Below are 25,316 nucleotides of genomic sequence, written 5' to 3' on the forward strand. Positions count from 1 at the left end.
TTCCTACTGCTTCTAAGTCTGGCCTTTATCTCCCCCTTAATTCACCCCATCCCACTGAACACCTGTCAATACATTACACATAACAACGTGACGTGGACATTCTCATGCCATCCATAATCATTGCATAATGACGTTCATAAAGGAATCAGTAACTAATGTTTACAGTATAGACCATTACACGGATCTGTCCGATTTCCCATATTCCATCCTCTTTGGCTAAGGTTGGCTTCCAAAGTTTGCAGGATTGGTCCATTTTGAACAAAATGGCGCAAATTATGCACGCAGCTTGCAATTTCTGTGAAATTTTACACACACATTCCCACAAGGCCGAGAAAGAAATGCCACCCCTTTCTCATTGGCCTGCGACCAGCAGGTTTAATTTAGCAAAACACATTTTTGGAACAAAATGCCTTAAATGATGAACGCAGTGTCCGATTGCCGTGAAAGGCCTAAGTATAAATGGTACCCTTTTCACATTGGCCTATTATAGCGTCCTAATAAAAACTCTCCCAATGCCACAGTGCAGTGACAGGGCCATTGTTATGTAGTTTAGTCTATAAGCTCACAACACGTTGAATCTGTAACGTATTTTGAGCTTGTAGACCATCTGCGTAGCTATGAGTGGGCCTGGGTAGGCCTGGGTCCACCCATTTCTGTTATGGGCCCACCCAAATAGTATTCCAAAAAGAAATTGGAGGGTGGAGGGGCAAACTCCACAACAGCGTCCGCCCTTCAAGTTCCCCTCGATTATGGATGATATGGGGTGCTATCTTGCTTGTTAAGATTTGGAATATAATGTTGCGAGTTGCGACTGGCTGTTGTGCACTATGTAATATACTGTGAGAAGCGGGTGATGCGTGTTTGTGTGCGTGTTTGTTTGTGTGTGTGTGTGTGTGTGTGTGTGTGTGTGTGTGTGTGTGTGTGTGTGTGTGTGTGTGTGTGTGTGTGTGTGTGTGTGTGTGTGTGTGTGTGTGTGTGTGTGATTGGATTATTTTCACTTTGTGGTTTGTGTGTTTTGTGAGGCTGCATAGTTTCTAATGATCTAATAATTTAACAAACTAGAGGGTCGGGGCGCTGCGCGCCCCTCCCCCCTATCCGCTGCGCGGTGCTTTGTGTTTGTTGGTCTCTATAATATATAAAGCCATAATAGGTGATGTTCCCAATGGAGCTATGCCCACATATGGAGTGTGTTGTCTGACCTCACTTGGGTCTCGTTGGGCGGTGGTCGGCGATGACGCTAAGGAACAACATGGCCGACTGTAATGTTGTGAGTTTGTGTTGGCCGCAATTAATTATGCTGCGAGGGGGCAGATGTGTGCTGAGCAGTATGAAGTGGCCTACAGACTGCGCGTAGTAATTCTGCACGTTGTGGCGTGTCTTGTTAGTGACATTGATATGTTGTTTTTGTGTTTAGTCCCACACAGTGGCAGGTTTTTTTTGGGGGTTTTGGGTTTAGAAATGTATTATAGGATGGTTCTAGCTCTGGACCTTTTAAGTCAACTTTAGATGTGAAAGTCACAAACTCTTCAGTTTAATATTTTGATTTTCTTTTTTAATGTTTAGTAAGATGGCATTACTGTACTTTTCAGGACTTTTAGCTTGGCAAAAGCTGGTATAATATTTCTTGTTTTTTTCTTTTTCTTTTTGGTTGACAGTTACAATGCATGTCTCCCCCTAACCACAAAGAGCTTATATGTTTAAACATGTACAATGAATTGTATGATGACCTAAGTTACAAACAAATGCAACCGTTTATTTTGAACATAATCATTCAGGTTTTAAACGTTTAACATGTTTCCTTACAATGCTCTCCCGCTGTGGGTGACAATCTAGACCAGGTTTATTGATTTTTTTGTGTTTATTCCATGGTACCATTTTAATGATATCTATAAATCAATCAAGTTGAGATGAAACCTAAATGAGTTATGAATTCATTAATAATTTAAGTCAAGTGTATTTGCAGTGTTTAATTACTGGCACAGTCTCAAAGGCCCACGTTTAAGGGCATATGACATTAGGCCGATGTAGTAGGCTAGTTTGTTTTCCAGTTCAGGTTAAAAACTACAGCAGATTAGAACATGGCAGGCTAGTAAGCAACACAGGTGCAGCTAATCACATTAATAATGGGTGTATTAGATATAGCGGTGTCCAGATATACAGTAGTCAATCATAGCACATTCACACACCTAAAAATCTGACACACACATTATTAATTTCATTAACTGCACCTGTGTTCAGAGATGGATCCCTGAATGGGCCTATCATAAAATTGTGCTGATTGCAGTGCCTGATCTTAAATTTCAGAATTTACAAGATGTTCTACTACAGACAGACAGACAGACATACTGTACAGACATGTAATAGATGCAGAGCAGACAATATGCAAATGAACAAAACAAAACAATTAATTGTATAGTAAAGTAATACTTAAAGTAGGCTATACACAATCATATAAACACAATGAGGGATATCAAGGTTAACAGAAATAGTTTATAAAGTTGTCTGATGCAGGTCAGTTGAATACACGGCCACGGCAACATGAAAGTGCACACAGTGTATGTGTGTGTGTGCATGTGTGCAATGTGTGTGAGTTTCGAAACGCAGAAGGGTTTCATTTAGATGTCAACAGGACAGAAATATGATGTTGTCTGATGCAGCTCAGTTGAGGACAGGCTCAGCCAAGTATGCACACACACACACACACACACACATACTCGCCCACGCAAGCATGCACGCATGCACGCGTGCACACACACACACACACACACACACACACACACACACACACACACACACACACACACGCACTTCTGACTGACTGACGTAGGCTGGGACTCAGGGTGAGCAGCATCGAAACCTACGGCTACGAGACACAGGATGGAGGAGGGGTTACTGGTGTGTGGGTGGTGTGGAGGGACCAGGTTCTCGTAAACCAAAATGTTTTCTTCATAGAAAAGGGGCAGCATTAAAAGAAAACAGGGCTAGTGGTGTGGGTGGTATCGAGTTCTCGTAATTAAAAATGCTCTTTTTTCTACTCTTAATGTTTTATTTCACTTTTTTCAAGTTTTTAGGACAGATGAGCTAGGTTCAGATGTTCTAACAGAAGCATAGTTAAGAATTGTCTCAAACTTGGCATGAGCTCGGCCCTGGCCTCCCTAGGCTGGTGAGGGGAGTGTAGTGCCCAGGATCACTTAGCAAATTGGCACCGGGTGAAAAATAAGGGTTACAAAATTGTGGGATAAAAAAAAGAATTGTCTCAAACTTATCACTTGTGGTGATTGAATGTAATAGATGGGGTCTGAAGAATCCAAACCTTTTGAGATCAATAGATATGATTTGATCATGGTTAAGTTGAATTAGCATAAAACAGAGTGGTTGGAACTGATTTATTTGTATTGATTTATGGCTTTATGCTGATGACTCTCTCCTGGACATGCTCAGCAGGGTTAGTGTGTCATACTGATAGCTCTGATTTCACAACTAGCTCAGCTCTCACAGGCCTGAAACTAATGTAAACCACAATTATATCCTCCTCCGACGTGTGTGTGTGTGTGTGTGTGTGTGTGTGTGTGTGTGTGTGTGTGTGTGTGTGTGTGTGTGTGCGTGCGTGCGTGCGTGCGTGCGTGCGCGCGTGCGTGCGTGTGTGTGTGTGTTTGTGTTATTTCATAAGCTGTATCTGGTCAGCTGATCTAAGTGATATGGTATTGAGGGGATGGAGTTACTAACTTTTCAGGAAATGAAAAAAACAAACAAAAAACAAACAATACTGCCTCCTCAAAGTTGGTATGGTGACTTTATACATTGTCAGATACTTGAATGTGTCCTTATATTATCATCACTTTACCCAAATACAGCTCAAGTGGAGTGGTTTTTGACCATTAATGTGGAGTTTCCGTCTGACTTCGTCATTCTAATTAACAAGTAAGACGCGCGAACGCTGGAAGCGAACGCAGCTCGAAAATATTGTGTATTTACGGACTGTGTGTGTGTGTGTGTGTGTGTGTGTGTGTGTGTGTGTGTGTGTGTGTGTGTGTGCACTCTGGCGCACTCTGTTGGTTGCACACAGGCAGTGCAGGCAGTGCACACATACTGCACACACACACACAGACAGAGACACAAGCCGAGCAGAGTTTCATAGTATGCTCCACTTGGGCGGAGGCGCCTCCTTCCGCGTTCGCAATGATGGAAAAAACAAAGTTGGAGTTAGGTGGTTTGACCGACAGTTTGAGGGTCCAATGGAGTTAAGAGGTTTAGTCAGAAGTGCTTTTTTTATGCTTTTCATTAGTTCAATATTTATAAAACCCAAAGGCTGTGACAATTCATTCTTTATTAGCGGACTCATTCTCATTGCATCATTATGTGACTTGCAACCTCTGCATGCTAGATGTGTTGTAACATTACATGACCATGGGTGAGCAGCAGTATAAACAGTATGACAGTGTATGTGTAAGTGAGGGAGGTTTCGTTTAAAATCCTGCATAGGTATTATCCTACAAGTCATTATTCTTAAGTTCAAGAAACACATCTGTGTGAACTGTTCATTGTGTGAAATGTACCCAGAGACAATGCTGCACTTATTTTGGAATTGTTGTACCCACACTAACAAGTTTTGGAAGGATGTATCTCGGTATATTGTCGATAATGTTGACTCTAACTTTTGTCTTTACTTGCAAAAAGAAAAGAAAATAGTAATAAGAAAGATTAGGTAATTATAATTAATATGATCATTATACTAGCTACATTTCATATCCATAAATCCAAATTTAGTCATTACAAACCCTGCTTCATTGTATTTGAGATTGAAACCAGGCAGTACATTAATACAATGTATCAGATGTGCCACTTCAAAACTTCACACGTTACTGTTCTTTCCCTGAAAGTGGCCTGAAAATGCATTTTTTCCTCCCTTTTCTGCCCTTAAAATGTTTTGCCCCTGAAAAGAAGTTGTCACTACACCCCCCCGTTTTTCCCTTCAACAGACATCCATATACATGAGAACAAAATAATGTGTGTTGAATAAGGTGTCAGACTCATTATGAGGCGAAAGGTGATTTGACCAGTTGCTCAAATTGATTAGCATCATAAAAGCAGTGATCATCAAAATAATTCAGCATTTTAAATGCCCTTCTTTGTCCCTCTTATTGCCCTGGGAATCCCCTGAAAATGTACTGTCTTGGCGACGGCAGGACATGTGAAGTTTTGAAGTGGCACATCTGTATGACTCAAAAAATAAGAAAGCTGCAAGAACTGTCCTTTTGTGTTCACTCTTTAATGTTTTCTGTTAGTAAATTCCCCTGGCTCTGATGTTGTTATATATAGATGTATTGATAACAATGTTTGTGTTTGTTTTGTATTGTATTGTATTGTATTGTATATCATGATTGTTATAAATAAAGAGTTATGAAAAAAAGAGAAAATGTACGTGTGCTTGTGGCTGGATAGTTGGGCATCTACCAGACAGGAAATGGACGCTCTAACAACCAGAAGCAGAGGGTCTACCTGTCAAACAACATCACTCACTTTCTGTCAGTTTGTCACGATGACATTTCCATCAAACTACATCACATCATGTGAGTATTTTATTTAAATACTATTTTACTCGATTTAAACTTTATGCAGTCTAGACAGAGCACCATACAACACTTTCTCTTTTCAGTAACACTCTTCTTTGCACTTATTTTCATTTAAGTGTACTTAACGAGACAGGAATCCCTTTTTGTTACCAAACAAGGTTATTAAAGTACAAAGGCAACCTGACTGTTTGCAGGTTTTCACAGGTAAAACCTCCAGTCCTGATGGTTGACAGGTGTAGAATATTTTAGAAAATGTCTACATTTTATAAAGCAATGCATTGATATTTTGTCCCTTTTAATACTTAAGTATTTTAAAAAGCATGTACCTTTGCATTCCCTACTTACGTGTTTTAAAAAGAAAGTGCTCCAGTAGTTTAATTGAAGTAAAAATTTGTCTGATTTGCAATTGAGTAATATTTGACCAGGAGTATCTATACGTTGTCTCAAGCACTGGGATTGAGTACTCTGTCCACCACTGTTGACAGTCAGAGTCTGAACAGGCCTATCGAGCCTATGCCCAGGGGCCCAAAGGTCAGGAAAGGTCAGGGGGGCCCTCCTATGGGGCCCTCTGTAACATTGTACTGACAATTCCAGAGGCTTATCTTATATTTCAGAATTTACAAGAGATTCTATTCTTTATGGTTTCTGAACCTGTCCTTTTTGCACTGTAAAAGATGAAAAGGTCCTGTGTGTGTGTGTGTGTGTGTGTGTGTGTGTGTGTGTGTGTGTGTGTGTGTGTGTGTGTGTGTGTGTGTGTGTGTGTGTGTGTGTGTGCGTGTGCTAATCCTATTGCACAAGATCATATTTTTGTAAATCCTTTAGAGCTGTTATCTCCTCAGTCTTATCAACTATGTAGTGTTTTGGTTTCCTATGAATGCAAATAGACACATTCAACGTATGTGCACTGCGTAGGTACGTACAAAATAAATTACTGTGAAGTCTTGATGTAAAGTAAAGTTAGTCATCCTGAGGTTCTCTCAGTAGCAGCTTTTAAAGCGTTGGCTTAATGAGGGTTAATAAGGAGATATTATCATTTATAAGACAAAATGTGAGTGTTCTTGGTATGTGCCAAAACCTCCTGCACATATTACTATAGTGGGGTGGGGGGTGCGTGGGGTGGGGTAGGGGGTGCGTGGGGTGGGGGGCTCATGGAGTAGGGCATACATGGGCAAATGGCGGCCCAGGGGCCACATGCGCCCCCCCCCCCTTCACTTAATGTGGCTTGCAGGTTAATATATTATATACGGAATGCTGATATATTACTGATTTCAGCTGTTACAATTCCAAACATGCAAACATGACCCGCTTTAATTACTTCAGTCTATATTTTTAGTTTAATGACTAGTATAAACAAATATATATATGTCCAATGTATTTGTATTTAAGTTCATAAAGTTAACATAAGTATAACTAAATGCATTTGAAATTAAATAAAAATGTTACTTTTCAGGATTCCATTAAAAAAATAGCAAAAAGAAAATGAGGATTCCAATTCATGAATAGCAAAAATAGCATATCTACAAGCTCAAAACTGCAAAAGTACGGCATTCATTTACTAAAAAAGTTAAAATACAGAGATATAGGTGTCTGCCCAACAGTATATGCAATGTGGAAATAATAGTGGCCCTCTCCATCCTCAAAGTTGCCCACCCCTGGGGTAAGGGGTGCGTGGGGTGGGGAGCCCGTATCCACCTGTATGTTGAGCCGAGAACACAGAATTTCCGTCTTGAAAGCCCGTCTTCGTTCAAAGAAGGTAAAAACTCACATTAAACTACAATCAGGGTCCTGCTGCTATTTGCTATAATATAATATAATTTTAATATTATTATATTATTATATTATTATATTATTATATTATTATATTATTATATTATTATATTATTATTATTATTATTACCCTTATTATTATTATTATATTATATTATGCGTATACCGTTTTCATTGTTTTTGATTATCACTAAAAAGACATAATGTTTGTGTTCGGTCAAGCTACAAGCTAGAAATAAAGACGTCTTCATGAAGTAAATTGACATGATGACAACATTGTAACTATTATTTAGTTACGTATTGTAGCCTCAGGCAAAATGTAAAAGGTAAAATTAGACCAAGAGGTTGAGAGAAGAAAAGATAAAACATCTATGGAAGGACATGCGATAGAGAGAGGGAGGAAATAGAGAAAAAGAATGAGCGTGAAACAATGAGAGAAACAGGAAGTCCCCCCCCTCCCCCCACACACACACCCACGCACACAGACCATTGTTGTGAAATCTCAGAGATGTACTGTATAGGGGTTTCAGTGGTTTTCAGTGCTTGGTGTATTCATGTAACCTCATGTGACTGTGTAGACCTACAGTATTCAGTATCCACACACTTTTCTACATGTGGGGCAGGTGTGTGTTCAGTCTGGTTGACATGTTTACTCTGCTTATTCCCATCTAACACGTGTAAGTCACTCTGGATAAACAGTGTCTAAATGCTTAAATTGCAAATGTAAATTGACAATCCTTTAAGTGTGAGCATAACTGCACTTGTCTGCATGTGTAAAGGATGTATTCACCACCGTGAGACATACTGGGTGGCAGTGGCTCAAGAGGTAGAGCAGCCACTTGTGCAGAGAGAGTAGATTTGCACAGCACAGACGTGTAGATGTGCACAGCACAGTAGGCCGTCTGGGCTCCATCCAGCATGAATATTCATGATGACATTCTACTGTTTGGAGTTGCAGGGAACTGCCAGTGTCTGTCTGTATACTGTCTAGTGTGATTATTCATTCAAGGTTTAACTCCTGTAGCGGTACATCCCCCATGTTTACCCACATGGCAGTGGGGCCAAACTTCACCTCTGGGACCCACTGCATGCTCTTCATGTGTTTACTGTACATAAGCCAGGAGAATTTAACACACTACACTTTCAAACACTTTAAAGGGGTATTTCACTTTCAAATAAAATAAACAATAAAAACAAATTTTAATAAAAAAGTAATCACGGCCCCCTCATGCATTAGAAGGACATTCTAATGTGTGAGGGGGCCGTGATTTTTCCATTACTTTTTTAATGTATTTTTTATATATATTGTTTGTTTATTTTATTTGAAAGTGAAATATCCCGTTAACCCAGACATGTCCAAAGTCCACCTATTCTATTGTTTATAACCCGTCAGTATAGTCATGTGAAATTCATACATTTAAGTTCCTGAGTGTTGTGCAATTATTTGGGCATATAAGCTATTTCTCATTTGTAAGTACTCACTCATAACTGCTTGTTCAGTTTTAACTTAATTTTAAGGGTTTGTAGAGACCTTTTCACACCTGACCTGGTTACATGTGGCTACACTGCCATTTGATCAAAAGACAATTCACTGGTCTCTCTCTCTCTCTCTCTCTCTCTCTCTCTCTCTCTCTCTCTCTCTCTCTCTACACACAGTGCTGTATCTCCTCCTCGTCTGCTGTGGACCTGCTCAAACAGATGGTAGGCTAAGACAACTTTTGCATTATGGGTAGTGAGAGACAAGTCATCCTGTGAAAACACAATGAACATTAATTCAGGGATTTGGATTCACAATCCACCTCAAAAAAGAAACAAATGTATCGTTGTTATTGATTCATAGAAAGTGAATAGGTAATATTTGCTATACAATGCTATATTAGCATTGTTAGTTAGAGACTTGTTATGCCCCTATTCATTTTTACAATAAACTGAAACAGTGGGCAGTGGGTGAATTAAAGCATTGTATTTTAGCTTTGTACATGTCGAGGAGAACCATGTAGCAGTCTGTGCTGTATCGTGTGTATAACAAAACAAAGGATTTAACTTGTGATCTCCACACAGAAACATGACAGAAATTATGTGATGATGTTGCCTGTAGAGATGTGTTTGTGTGATCGCCCCCTACTGGGTCTATTCGAGCTGCCAGTGATTTTCTTCCATACATTTCTGTGGTAAAGTCGTTCTAGGAGTAGGCCTACCATGCAACACGTTTGAGGTGGAGCGCCCTGGGCACATCAAGTAGAAATTGGAGGCCCTGCACAGAACGTGTTTTATGAGTGGAGGAGGAGCACTTTATGTAACAGGGCGGTCTGAATTAAGTTATAGCCAACTACGCCACCTAGGGGATTGCGCCCTAAGAAATAGTATGTTAGTAATCTAATCTAGGTAAACCACCTGAGACAAAGTATTCCTAACACAAGTTGTCTACAATGAATGATAAAAGGCAGAAACATTGTTTAGGTTGGCCCTACCAAAAATAGAATGCTTTATTTGTACACAATCGTTAATACTATTAAATTACAGGAATAATACAAATTGTAATCTCAGTATTATGCAATAATGTTCAATGAATGGAGCACACAGTGCAATACATATAAGCTTATCTTGCTTAAAAGGGTGGAAGGCATAGAGGCCTACTGTAGGGACCGGGGGTTTCACACCATATATAGTTGACAAAATAAATAAATATAAAACTGATAAACATAAATAGATAGAGTAACGGTTGGCCCACATGAGAGCAGAGCCAGCAACGGGGGAGGAGCGGGTAGGATTCACTACCAGTCCTACCGTGGCAAAAACAAAATCCCAGCAAGGGAGTGTGGTCACTTTATGTACAGCAAAGCAGCAGTTCTATCACTGGGCCTGAAATAACAAACGGCTGTGTTATCCTACTATTTAATAATACTGACATTCATTGAGACAAGAGCAGAGAGACAGACAGTGAACCTACCGTGTTTGCAAGGGCGGAGTGCACCGTTTGCACTGCCCGCAGTGGTGGAGACCAGGTAGTAAGAAGTGACTGAAATAATAAAGGCCAAGGTTTACAGTCATTAAAATGCTAAATAGACACCAAATGAACGTGATATACTGCGGAGAGGGAGGACCACCAACGTACCTTCTGTGCGTGGTGAACTGGCACCACACGCCAGGAGCAAACCCTCCAGCAGGATGTTTGTAAGTGGTCACTGTCAAGTTCAAGGCCACAATGCATACAGGAGAGTGCTTAAACAGAAAGAAAGAGAGACATACCTGTGCCGATGCGTAACGATAATACAAGCTAGCCCAACAGGTCAGCCTGGAATGGAAGACACAACTAGTGTGGAGCCAGACAGCTAACTCTGGTAGGAGGTGCGCTGCTTTAATACTGATGCCCATCAGCCCACTGATGAGTGGGCGGAGGATGGGCCGTGGGTAGCGTGGGAACCAACGCCCATCCTGCTACATGTGGAAGAGTGCATATCATGTCCAGAGCGCCTACATGGAGCTTTCATTGACAACCGCAACGTTTGAAACATCAACTGTTGCTGTGTGCTGTGCTGGAACGCCATGTCATCTGCGTTATTAAGACAAATTGCCTATTGTTGAAATAACTTAAACATAGACTTCTCATGGTTGTAGTAACGAGTAATTGCCAGTTGTAAATAAAAGTGTTATCACACATAGCCAGAAGGATCAAACGTGACATTGAGCTCTTCTTTTTTTCTTTTTTTTTTGGGGCTTTTTATTGTTTTATTTGGAGAGGGACAGAGAAAGTAGTCTGACAGGAAGAATGGGGAGAGAGATGGGGGAAGACATGCAGCAAAGGCCGTCGGGAACGGGACGCGAACCCGCGGCACACTGCTATTAAGGATTTTCAACCAGGGTGCCTAGACCGCGACGCCACGGCCTAGGCCATGGAGCTCTTCTTTTAAAGTAGAAAAAAAGGTTAACAAGTTTTAAAGTTAAATCCAGTGTTCGCTCTGACAAAAGAACACTGGATGTAGCGAGCGCTGAAGCATGATGCTCGACTGCTGAGAAGAGGAGTGATTCGGCATGTCTTTACAATAGAAATGCACGGCAGAAAGACACTGGCAACTCATGAAACGCTTCACATGGACACTAGTCTCGCGTAGCCAGACCCCACAGAAAATGAAAAACAGCGACCTCTGTTTCTGATATTGTCTGTGGGGTCTGGCCGGAGGATAATGGAAGACCAGTGCGCAGGGAAACACCGGTTTCATGTCTGCCTTCAGCGCGTCACTTCCGGTTGGTGCGACTACGTTTTCATTCCCACTAACAATATTTCTACACGGAACACTAACACCACTTCTCCCAGAGAACATGGATGGTTTTGGTTATAAGCCCACTTGTTTCTATGATGAAAGAGTCATTTAAAATGTGAATATCTTTCCGTGGTTTTGTCCGCTCCGAGGACGCTATTGTTAAATTAGTTTCGGCTAGTTTCGAGGTGGGAAGGGTGGATGGACACGTGAATCCCGCCCACTACATTTGATTGGGTAAAGCGCGGCCTGCTTCCTGATCTGAAGGCACGCCCACTTGTAGCCAATGCGCACACGTTATGACGAACCGCCCCGACAGATTCCACCGCAGGTCAGAATCTGTTCTTGAGAGATTACATGGACACAGACCCATAGTTCAATGATGTCCAAAACTCTCCACCGTTCAGAAGACAGTTTCTGTGGACACGTCCCCTTAATGTTGTAATTTATAGAGACAGATAGGAGCTCACATCTGATCACATCACATAATGTCTACAGGTTGACATTTGTATCTCTCCCTCTCATCTCTGTGTTCTTTTTTTCTTTCTTTTTTCTGTCTTTCTCCAGTGTCTCTGAGAGTCCTTCCTGACAGATATCAGTTCTTTAAATCTGAGTCCATCTCACTGAGTTGTGAGGAAGAAGGGAGATCTGTGCCAGGCTGGTCTGTGAGAAGACACACCAGTAAGAATGGGAATGGAACCTGCAACAATGAATGGGGAGAAACCAACGGTATACCTAGATAAATACTGCACTGACTGACTGACTGACTGACTGACTGACTGACTGACTGACTGACTTATTGATTGATAGCTTTCTTTTCATTGTGATTGTGTGTAGGAGCATCCTGCGGCATTCTGCTGTATCCTTGGGACAGTGGAGCTTACTGGTGTCAGTCTGACTCAGGAGACCTCAGCGACCTCATCAACATTTTGATCTCTGGTACAATCAATACATCTACATCAAAATAATAAATATACTGTGGTGGATAGACGCACATAATTCATTCACATACAGTTTAGTTCCCATTCCAAAGGTATATGATGTATGCCTAGCAGTATTGCGGAGCCACCAACCAGCACATATTCATACTGTAACTCAACCTGCTGTTGGTTAGAGGTTCATAACTCAACCTGCTGTTGGTTAGAGGTTCATAACTCAACCTGCTGTTATTTAGAGGTTCATTACTCAACCTGCTGTTGGTTACATGTTCATAACTCAACCTGTTGTTGGTTCTACATATTCATAACTCAACCTGCTATTGGTTCAATAGATGTTCATAACTCTGGTTCTAGGTGGAGATGTGTTCCTGGAGAGTCCTGTGCTTCCTGTGATGGAGGGAAGTGATGTCACACTCCGCTGCTGGTCCAAAGACAAGATAACTGGTAATCCAACCTCTGCCCTCCAAGCTGATTTCTATACTAATGGATCCCTCATCAGTGCTGAGTCTACAGGACAGATGACCATCCACAATGTCAACAAATCTGATGAAGGATTCTACAAGTGTAACATCTCTGACCTTGGAGGATCACCAGAGAGGTGGATGGAAGTGAAAAGTGAGTCTTGCACCTTTTTCAGATTATTTGTCCATTATCAACATGAGAAGATAAACCAGTGTTTGGATACTGAAAGCCATTGTTCTCTTCACAGATTCATCTTCCACCCCTAACCCAACCTCTGAATCTGCAGAACCCCCCGTCATGTCTCTGCCCCATGCGATCATTCATGTACTGGTGCTCATTCCTTGGGTGGTGTCAACCATCCTCTACATCTCCATACTGAGAGACAGAGCAAGAGCTAGAGGTGAGACAACAGAGACAACAGTTATATAAACACACACCTTAACCTGGGGCCCATACTGCTACTCATAAAGAGACAGGATTAGAGGTAAATCTACATGCTACGCCCACTGTCCCTCTGGGTCCTAGGATATAGGATCTAGGAAAGGGGTGGGCAACTTTGATGATGGAGAGGGGCACTAAATTTCCACATTCACTCCAGGACAGCATATCATCCGGTGCGTTCAGATATACACACTGAGAATCTGTTTTCAAGAGCTCTGGTGGTGACGCCGAGTTCAGTTGATTTACGAATGATTAGTAAATATAGTGTTATTACTTTGCGCCTCCTTGCCTGCTGTCTGTATTGTCCCTAAGTGATTCATATACCTGCTCCATGCACTGGCCACTCTTCCACCATCGTTGTTTTCACTAGTGTTTTGAGTCAGCGCACTGGACAACGCTGCTGCTGAGTTTTTTTTCCCCGAACGCACCCTAAATTGGTAAATCAGAGATTTCTGAATCGTATGGCAGTGAGCTGGTACTTTTTAATACCACTGTTAAAGCTTATATTTACTGTAAAAATGTATAGTATTTGCCCTAATGTAAAGTGGAAGATTACTGAACTAGACAAAAATGATTTAGAGAAGTTTTATAAATCAAAATGTTTGGTTTTATATGTCATGCAGATTTCAGCATTGTTAGCAAATTGCATAATTATACACGTGCATGTTCACGAATGGACAACTGGTCCACCCCGCAAGAAGTAACATTTTACCCACAGTCCGGCCTGTGACCTAACATTGAGTTTGACACCTCTGATCTATGATCTGTACCTGTTATATTCTTGTCTATTAATCTTATATTTATAATCCTTTGTGTTAACATTTTTGGTGAATAAACTGAATCTGATTCTGAAAATAAAAAATACAAATGATGAGTATGATAATACAAAGTTTTCAGATTAGTTATATAGTTGATATTATGAATAACACACTCTCTCTCTCTCTCTCTCTCTCTCTCTCTCTCTCTCTCTCTCTCTCTCTCTCTCTCTCTCTCTCTCTCTGTCTCTCTCTCCGCAGCTGCAGCCAATGCGAGGAGAGGAGACATCAATGATGTCATCATGGAGGTAGCTGTGTAGCCAATCAGAAGTTCTGTTATAATTCAGCTGCCTGTCACTCAGTCCACTGTCTTACCGGTATAGTGTGTGTGCGTGCTTGTGTTGCGTGAGCACGCGCACGTGAGACAGAGAGAGAGATAATTTACAGGCAATCTTTGCAATTTGCTTCTATTTCTATATATTCTACTCATTCTTCTACTCATTATTAATCATTAATCACTATATATAATCAGTATATACATGTTTCTAGACCTTGCATGATCAATGTAAACAGTATTCTAATGAATATTTTTGAATTGATTTGTACTGTAAGCTTCCTGCTTCTGTCTATGAAAGACATTCATTGCATGTACTGTAGAAGATAATTGTAATTGTAATAAATATACATTACTGAAAACCCATCTATTTATATTGTTGCTGTCATGGAGGGTTGTTGTTGTGGTTGCTCTTGCTTCTCTTTTTATTATTATATGAACTGATTTTAAGATTTGAAACTGTAAAATGTCATTTTAATGATTGTTTGAACTGCCCAACAAGGGACTGCTGTTGGAAATGGTCTTAATACAAGGTTTATAATACAACAGTGGTTCTCAAATATTTTCATGTCAAGGCCTAAATTATGGCCACTGACCCATTGGAAAAGATTTTGCGCCCTTCCATGAATCAGTGACACTTGTTCTCCAAGCAGATATTAAAGGTAGATCAAATCAAATCAAATCAAATCAAATCAAATCAAAGTTTATTTATATAGCACATTTCACATGACAGAATCAAACAAAGTGCTGTACAGGTAAAAACACACAACAAAGAGCAAACAATGCAATGTAAACAGACGTAGCATACAAAAATTAAGTGCAAATAAAAACAAAACAAACATTAGCACCAGTCAATGGAGAGGCAGGGTTACATCAGATGTCACTGTAGGCCAGGGAGAAAGAATGAGTCTTTATTAGAGATTTAAAGGCAGCTTGCGACTGGGCCGCTTTGATGTGTAAGGGCAGAATATTCCAGAGCCTGGGAGCAGCCACTACAAAGGCCCAGTCACCCCTGTTTTTTTTCGTGGCCGACCTCAAGGCTCTGGGTGGAGAGTGGTTCGAAACTAGATCGGCAAGGGACGGGGGTGCCAACCCATTTCGAATTTTAAAAACGAACATTAAAATCTTAAAATCTATTCGGAAACGGACAGGGAGCCAATGGAGCGAGGCTAAAACTGGACTAATGTGGTATCGCTTCTTCGTCCCAGTGAGGAGACGGGCAGCAGCGTTTTGGACCAGCTGCAGGCGCCTCAGCAATGATTGATCAATGCCAACATATAAAGAGTTACAATAATCCAATCTTGAAGAAATAAAACATGGATGACCCTCTCGAGGTCATGTAGATGTTAAAACGTCTGGCTGTGTTTTTGAGTACATATTTTTCTTTATCTTTGAGTACATATTTTTTTGGGGTACATACTTTAATGTACTTTTTATACATACTTGTCGTATTAATGCCCTCTGCAGCCCATGATTTTCTGTTGCATGCGTGTGCACACACACACACACACACACACACACACACACACACACACACACTCGTGCGCGTGTACACACGCACGCACATACCCCCACGCACACAGATCGGATTGTTTTACGGGGATTAATGTGTAGTGTGTCATTTAACACCACACTTTTTTGCGTTTTCCAAATATCTTTATGAACGGAAAAACAAATGTTTTATGGTTTTGATTCATCACATCGCTGGCTGGCTTGATTTCAGGCTTAAATCCCTTTATAAAAGGATTTTCTGAAACTCTATGGAAATGTTTTGTCTCCAACACGCTCACATGATACTGATTTCCTTCCTCTAGATCAGGTTGTTCTCAACCTTTTCTGGATCAGAGCCCATTTGAAAATCTCAAAAAGTGTTCGCGGCCCACTCATCTGACCTCTTAACAACGGAGGCCAATCGGCTGCCGCGTTAACTCATTCACTGCCAGAATAAAACATTGCCAGCGATTTCGAGCGTTTTCACTAACCTTTGAAAAATCATTTAATATTATTCTTCACAACGATCCATCCACCGATCGCTTTAAAAGACATATCCAAGTCTCGTAGAATCGGGGGGAGGGGCCGTGCCGTCGCGATCATTTGTTCCATAGCCAATTATTTGGGGGCTCATTTGCAAATGTTTCTTTTTAACCAATGAGAAAACAACAATGAGAAAACAACAAAATAACACCATTTAATAAAGAGCTTCTTACCTCATTGTCTTTTAACTTTGTTTAATAGTTTTGTTTTGATGACTTCAGCATCCTACAGTAGGCCTACTGTATCTCCTTTGTCATTTTATTTGTTGCAGGCCTCACAGAAGAAGCTATTGATACAGATATACAGTATAATTTTAAATAATATGAAAAATTGTAAATCTTCCCGTATTATACGCTATCAATATCTATCTGTTTTATGCATTATCAATATCAATATCTATCTGTTTTGAAAGAGACACATGCAGGTATTTGGGTTTTGTGGCAGAGTCTGTCATCCGAAAACCTGTCTGGTCTCTTGTGGTATGAGACTGTGATCCTTACCTGAAGACAATGGAGGAGGGAATTTAACTAACAAACCGACACAGAACCAACACAGAAGCCAGATGTAGGCCTACTTGTTAAGTGTGAGTTCATGTACACAGTCAGCTCATCATTTCAGTAACAACATGGGAGTCAGGATGTAGCATCCAAGCTACTGTGTTTAATGATGCCACACTTACATGACGTCAAAGAAAATCAATACTGTTGTATTGGAATGAAGTAAAAATAATGAATGAATGAATGAATAAATGAATAAGCAAATAAATAAAATAGACTGTTACAAACTAAAGTAATATCATGTTCATCTCTGTGTTGTCAAGCTAATTACAATACTCTAGTCCAAACAATAAGCACACATTGCTGCTTTACACAAGCTTTCCATAATATGTTATACTTAGTTCCATACTCCAAATGTGAAATAGACCAACATGCAGGATGTGCACACTACAGTGTATATTAGCAACAACTATACTTGAACATAAAATGAAACTTTCAGGTTCCAGGCAATACTTTCAAAGGTGATTGATATCAGTGCATTACTCAGGAGCACACACTCCTGTCTACTTTTCAAACTATTAATCAGAGTCGGACTTCTCTGAATACTAACTCGGAATGGCCAGTAGGTGACACCAAATAACACTTGACATTAAAGGGCAGAACCCAGAAATGGTGGAAGGTTGGTCTTAAGGCTAGCAACCTCAACCCGTAAATACCTGTAGCGGTATGATAATACAGAGCATAAATATAAAAAGCATCCTAACAAGAAACAATTAGCATACTGTAGGTAAAAAAAAAAAAAGTGGGAGTTTACAGCATAAAAGGTGTCCAACCATTTCTCCATGAATTAGGCAGGAGAATTTTAAAAGGTCAGGGAGAACAGGTGTGTTTTAAGTCTAGGTTTAAGAATGTTCAAGGAAAGTCTAGGCCTAACAGGTTAAAGGTACAACTAGGTTCCATAGTTTTGGAGCAGCGACTAAAAAGGCACGGTCACCTTTCAGCTTCAGCTGGTTGTGTGGGACTGAGGAGAATCTGGTCAGCTGATCTAAGTGACCTATTGGTATTGAGGGGACGGAGTAAATCACATATAGAGGGTGATGCCAGCTAAAGCCCATGTAGGGCTTTGAAAACATCATCCTAGGACAGAGACCTGGAACACCAGAACCCTGATGAGAAAAGAGCGTTATTTTTTTGCATGAGACAATGAACCATAACTCCCCCCACACACAACGTCTCACTCTTTCCCTCTCTCTCTCTCTCTCTCTCTCTCTCTCTCTCTCTCTCTCTCTCTCTCTCTCGCACGCACGTGCACGCACACGCACACGCACACGCACACGCACACGCACACACACACACACACACACACACACACACACACACACACACACACACACACACACACAGGCCTACTTGCTTATGGCAGACAGACCATTGTTGTGCAATCTCACAGACGACGTATAAGGGTTTTCTGTGTTTTTCAGTGCTACAGTATCCAGAGCAGGTATTACCATCACACACTTGTAAGTCACTCTGCATAACAGTGTCTGCTAAATGTATGAATTGCATGTCATTGTAAATTGACAATCATTTAAGTGTGAGCATATCTGCACTTGTCTCCATGTATCCACCAGGTGAGATATACAGGGTGGCAGTGGCTCAAGTGGAGTAGAGCAGCTATATTGGAAGATTGGAAGACCCCTAACTGCTCCTCTGCCGTCGCACCACCCATGTTTCAACACATGGCAGTGGGGCAGTGGTTGGGGTTTGTCCACATCATTGTGGGCCTGCAGACCCACTGCATGCCCTTGAAGCTCTTGTTTATACTGTATAGTAGCTGTTGATAAGCCACGCCACACCTTATGCCAGACATGTCCAAAGTCCGGTCCGGGAGACAATCATGGCACAAACGTCGATTTTATGGCCTGCGGCTTCTAAAAGGAATTGTCTATGGCCAGTCACTGTGTGAAATTCATACATTTAAGTTTCTGAGTGTGGCTCTCTGCCATTTGAACAAAAGACAATTCATTGGACTGTAAATACAGTATACTGTAATAGCAATGAAGTGCATGCAAGTCAAAAAAAGACTGACAAAAGTCTCTCTCTCTCTCTCTCTCTCTCTCTCTCTCTCTCTCTCTCTCTCTCTCTCTCTCTCTCTCTCTCTCTCTCTCTCTCTCAAACAAGTCATCTGATCTGTTACAGCCATACTGTTAAAACACAATAACCTCCATTCAGCGATTCCCAATCCTCAACAAGAAAATGTATCCTTGTTATTGATTCATGGAAAGTGAATAGGTAATATTTGCCATAGGCCTTTAGTCCATATTAGCATTGTTAGTTAGTGGAGACAATCTTTTTTTATGACCCTATTCAGCTTTACACTACAGTGAAACAGATCAGTGGGTGATTAAATGCTTTATTTTATCTTTACGCATGTCAAAGATTTAGCAGGAAATATATCATTCTCAAATACAGTATCTCCATCAATATTGTTGTTGCCATGGAGGGTTGTTGTTGTTGTTGTTGTGGAGGATTTTTGTTGCTCTTGCTTTTTTTTTTTTTATCATTATATGAAGTGATTGGAAGATTTAAAAAACTGTAACATATCATTTTTATGATTGCATGAACTATCACTGCCCACCAAGGGACTGATGTTATAAATGGTCTTCAGCTCTGAATTTAAACCAGTTCAGGCTACAGCAGTGGTTCAATGTCCAATGTCAAGGACCCCCAAATTGTTATGTATTCATAGCATATCCATCCAAACATTATGTACATGAGGCTTAGAAATAAGGTGTGTGAGCATAGAAGCTGAACTGTATATACCAGCTTATCTCTAAACCTCATGTACATAATGTTTGGATGGATATGCTATGTGTAAATATGTAGATACCTTGTCTCTTTTTTGATTCCTTCTTTTTTTCTTTCTTTTCTGTCTCTTTCTGGAAACTATCAAAAATGCATAAAAACAAATTTCACAACTTTTTTTTTATAACTGTGAACCTGTGATGTGACAATAAAGATGATTTTGATTCTGATGTATTTCTCAACTGTTCTTGGCTAATATGACCCCAGGGAACAACTTAGGAACTTTGACTAATTCTCTTTCCGGGACGAAATACCTGAAAATGACCATGCCTTTTCAAAATGACCATAACCGGTGCACTACTTCCAACATGGCTCTATCTGCTAAACCGTTGGAGCTACAGATTTACTGAGGTGCTCAAAATGTCCAGAATACTTATGTTTAGGGAAACATAAAAAAGTGCAATATTTCTATATTTGAAATGTTATGACAGAACAGCTAAAAAAACGGTTTTGTCTATAACTTTTGAACCAGCTATACAGGTAAACTTGTTGTCTAAATCATGTAGGAATGAGATCAAATTAAGATCAAACTGGAGAAAACAATGTCATTTTATTGAAACCATATAATATGACTATAGAACCAAAAGTATACAGCAACAGCCAGTACACTATGCACATCAATGCTCAGCATACATTGAACACTATCGTAATAGTCAAAGGTGTATGGAATTTGAACAATATGTTTAAATTAGAATCAGAAAAGTTAATTGCTAAACAACAAATGGTTGCTAGGAATTTGTCTTGGTGTTACTACAACAACAGAACAGCTCTGCAATAACTGATACATACAGTACTGTACTGCACCACACACACACACACACACACACACACACACACACACACACACACACACACACACACACACACACACACACACACACACACACACACACACACACACACACACACAATGATGACTGTTTTTTAATGTCCTAATCATACATCTATATATCGAAATGCAACAGACTCCAGCTTTGCAGCATTTGCTGTGTCCACCAAATGACTCTTGCAGCCACAGTGGAGGAGGATAGCGCACGCTTTACTGGCATCTGCAAGATGGGTCCAGTAAGGTTCCCAGGTTCTGACACTTGGGTGGGAGGAAGGTTCTCAAGGGACCTGGTCCCATTTGACCAACATCAACCTTCCCTGACTATGGGAAAAGGAGTGCAGGTATCTCACAGAAACCCTGGTCCCCCTCACCTTGGAGCCTGAAAAGATCAACTCCAATTTCCATGTCCAAAGATTGGAGTGTATGGTCATCATCATATACGCAAGAGCTGTGGCCAGCAGAGTAGATGAATCCTGACAGTGGCTTTTCTCAGGCCCTCAAGAACATTCCTCCCACCCAAGCTGCACTGATTCAGCATGTAAAAACTGCTTCAGACCAGCTTCTATTGGATCAGACAACCTCCGTCCAACAAAATATCCCCGATTTCAATAGGTTGTGCTGGTACTGGGACTCCATTACTCCATTACTCCAATAAGACTTGTGAACCTTACTGGATCTTGCAGGTGCCAGTAAAGCTGTTGCTGTTGTAACACCAAGACCATTATGTGATATAAACATATTGTAAACAATTCTGACTTCAATAAAGTGAGTGAAGGGCCACACATTGTACAATTGAATTGATACGTGAAACACATGGTGCTGAATTATGTTAAAACTGCATGAATTTGGTAGACAGTAGCCTACCATACTACAATAAAGTACTTGTCTTCACAACAATAATGTTCCGTTTTTTTTTTTCTTCTTTTTTTTTACAGCTGTACTGTATCACTCTGTACTCTGGCCTTACAATAAAAAGATTACTTGCATAAAACAATCCACGTCAATGCCGTATCAACTTTTAAATGAGCCTATAAATTTAGACAGTATCTTATCTATCTTGTCTGATATGCACCACTCCATAGGTCACTGATCAAACACATTACATTATGTTATAAATATGGACTCAAGGTTGACTGTTTCACTGTTACATTATAAACATAAAACATTTGAGTATACGGATGGGAGGAATGCAAGTAGGTATAGTACTCAAATAGTAAGGAGTTGAGTTAAATATTTTTTTCTCAAAACCATTAACATATGGCAGCCTTTTATAATGTAAATGTAATGTTTTTTTTTGTGGGGGGGGGGGGGGGGGGGGGGCATTTTGTTTTTCTTTGAGGACTTGGCGGGCCGGATTAAGATGGTCAAAGGGCCGGGTCCGGCCCCCGGGCCGTATGTTGCCCATGTGTGTACTGGTCAATGGTGTATAGAATAGTAATACTATATAGTATTACATTTTATGCCGAGCATTGTTGCACATACTGTACTAGCTGTACATACTGTACATACTGTACAGCTAGTACAGTATGTGCAATATGTGGCCACATATTGGATTTGGCCACTATGATGGCCCTGAAGGTCGCTGGCTCGGGCACCCTTGCTAAATCATTAGAGCATGCCCTGGGTTACATCTGGGACAAATGTAGTGCTTTTAGGGTTAGGGTTAGCACAAAAAAATCCCTATGCCCCTGGACTGTAATCCAGACTGTAAACCCTGGCTGTTCTGTCATAAAATATCAAATTAGAAATGTTACACTTTACTATGTTTCCCTAAACATAAGTATTCTGAACATTTTGAGCACCTCAGTAAATCTGTAGCTCCAACGGTTTACCATGTTGGAAATAGTGCACCGGTTATGGTCATTTTAAAAAGGGCGTGGTCATTTTCGGGTATTTCGTCCCAGATAGAGAATTAGTCAAAGTTCCTAAGTTGTTCCTTCCTCTTCAGAACAAAAATAATACCAATATGTTGTCTCATTGCAACACATGAGCTTGAATATTGGCTACTTTTGAATAGCCTAAGTATGAAATAGTGTCAAAGTACTCTAACCACCCAATAATAAAAATCTGCTGATTTTGATGCTAACAGGGACCCCCTGGAAGGGACCCTTGGTGGTCCCTGTACCCACTTTGAGAACCACTTATATACAGTATTATATGTGTACAGTACACCACACAATGTTTCTGCAACTGTTTTTACAAATCCGACTTGAGCCACATTCAGAGGTGGTTTCAAATCTGATTCAAATCTGATTTCTAAAGTTGCGTCTCAGTCTGAACACAGTAACCTACTCTAACCACCCAAATCGCATATCAAACTGTCCAAAACGTCACTTGCAGTGTGACCCGAGCGCCACTGACATCATTACAGAGCGCGATAATTTATTTTGATTTACGAGAGCTCAAGGGGTGTAATGAAAACAAAACAATAGTGCAGCATAAGCTTTACAGAAGAAATGGAGCAGCATTCAGTGGACAGACGGAGAAATTCAATGGCTCCAAGCACTTTGGGGTGATGCCTCAATATAAGCAAAACGTGTAGGAATGTATTAACAGGGCAATATATGAAGACATATCTCGCGGCATGGCCAGACCACCTTATAAGTGATAAGCCTGAGACTGTTATAAATTCTTCTTCTTCTCTTAGGACAGAGCCCCTCCTCATCTGTCCTAAAATCTTGAATAGCCTACATTACATTACATTAGATTACATTACATTACAGTCATTTAGCAGACGCTTTTATCCAAAGCGACTTACAATAAGTGCATTCAACATAGGTAGGGAACGAAGCAAAGCAAAGTTTGTTGTTTACCCAGGGTGTCGGACTAAGCACGAAGCTTGTTTCCAGCCGGACCCTGCATGGAAGCCTTGCTCAAGGGCTATTCAGCGGTGATTCATGATTGATGTGATGAATTGGGGAATCGAACTAGGGACCTTCCGGTATCAAGGCCGCCCCTCTAACCACTAGGCCACCGCTGCCACGAAACTACTTATCACCCAGAAGTCTTAAGTGCATTTCCTGCAAAAACAAGCAACCAAGAGTATACCTAGCGCTAAGGTAAAAGTGCTATATATCAGCTACCTACTTTCTTAAACAGATGAGAGAAAATAGCAATATCAAATGAGCACGAGCTAATACAAAAAGTGTATCGACTAAACAAGATCCAATAAAACAGTACAACAGTAAAACAAGAGTTTGTACAACTAGTTAACAACAAGTAAGCCAGACAAAGAGGAAGGGTAGTGTTTCCTGCAGAGGTGGGTTTTCAGCCTGCGGCGAAAGATGGGCAGTGACTCTGCTGTCCTGACTTCAGTGGGAAGTTCATTCCACCACTGTGGGGCCAGAACAGAAAAATCCTCCTGATGTTGTAGCGGAGGAATCTGCAGGACTGTGTCAATGATGCGATGTTTGCCGAGAACGACAGTTGGTCGTCCAGGGTCACACCCAGATTCCTCGCAGTCCAAGTTGACGTCACCGCAGCATTATCAATGGTGATGGCCATGTCTCGGTGCGGACAGCCCTTCCCCAGGAGGAACATCAACTCGGTCTTGTCCAGGTTGAGCTTCAGGTGGTGCGTCGACATCCACTCCGAGATGTCAGCCAGACGCATTGCTGCAAGTGGAGGCAGCAATGCGTGCCTCCACTTGTGTGTCAGAGGGGGGGGGGGGATGACAGGATCAGCTGGGTGTCATCGGCATAGCAGTGGTAGGAAAAGTCATGGGAGTGGATAACAGCACCAATAGATGTAGTGTAGAGAAAGAAAAGAAGAGGACCCAGAACCGAGCCCTGGGGAACCCCAGTATAGAGCCTGTGTGGTTCTGAAACAGATCCTCTCAGCATCACCTGGTAGGAGCGACCCGTCGGATAGGATGCAAACAGGGAGAGTGCAGAGCCTGAGACACCCATCCCCTCAAGGGTGGAGAGGAGGACCTAGTTGACCTTGTAACTGTACTTTCATGTGCTTTTGTCTGCACATTTCTAAATAATGTATTCAATCAATCAATCAATCAGCTCTACACAGACAGAAGGATGGACACACGGACGGACGGACAAGGTGCAAAACATACTCTCGCACAGTTATTTCATAGCTTAACATCATTATCACCCAATATTCTTATGACAAGAGCTTCACATTTATGATACGACATTGGAAAATACATTAATATACTACTGTTAAATAGTCCTGGAGATGTAGGGATCGTATTGTTACATTGTGCAGTTTTACACAAGTGTCACATCCCAGAGAGATTTACAGAATCATTTACAACATAATCCAATGTATTGACTAAAGCACCGTGGCCCATGGCTACAAAACCGTAGGATGATTTGAGTTAAACTTCAAATGTGCCAATGTCTGTTCATACAATTATGATCGAAAATGTATATTGATATATTTAGGGGGTACTTGATAGATCTGTGTCATCACTTTTTCAAGTTAATTTGATGGTGCTTTCTCTTTAATTATAAATCCATCCATGAATGAAAGTACCGCCCTACAGATAATAAACAGTTGCAACAGTTAATAACACACCTACGTGTGTTACATACGACAAAGGAGCA

At 40.9% G+C, this 25,316-nt stretch overlaps 1 protein-coding gene across 2 annotated transcripts; it reads left to right on the forward strand.

The window, feature by feature from the left end:
• The first annotated feature begins 5,472 nt into the window (after positions 1–5,472).
• LOC311044769 (Fc receptor-like protein 5) lies at positions 5,473–14,590 on the forward strand. 2 transcript variants are annotated; one of them, XM_084056548.1, is made up of 7 exons: positions 5,473–5,570; positions 8,997–9,041; positions 12,167–12,328; positions 12,437–12,538; positions 12,892–13,152; positions 13,247–13,399; positions 14,457–14,590. In XM_084056548.1, the coding sequence occupies exons 1-7, from the start codon at positions 5,540–5,542 to the stop codon at positions 14,513–14,515; spliced, it is 813 nt and encodes a 270-aa protein (XP_083912674.1). In that variant the 5' UTR covers positions 5,473–5,539; the 3' UTR covers positions 14,516–14,590. The 2 variants fall into 2 exon arrangements, with proteins under 2 accessions (XP_083912674.1, XP_083912675.1); XM_084056549.1 differs by having other exon boundaries at positions 12,898–13,152.
• Positions 14,591–25,316: the final 10,726 nt, after the last annotated feature.

This window comes from Gymnoscopelus microlampas (genome assembly GCF_963454915.1).
Source record: "Gymnoscopelus microlampas genome assembly, chromosome: 5".
Classification (NCBI taxonomy): Eukaryota; Metazoa; Chordata; class Actinopteri; order Myctophiformes; family Myctophidae; genus Gymnoscopelus; species Gymnoscopelus microlampas.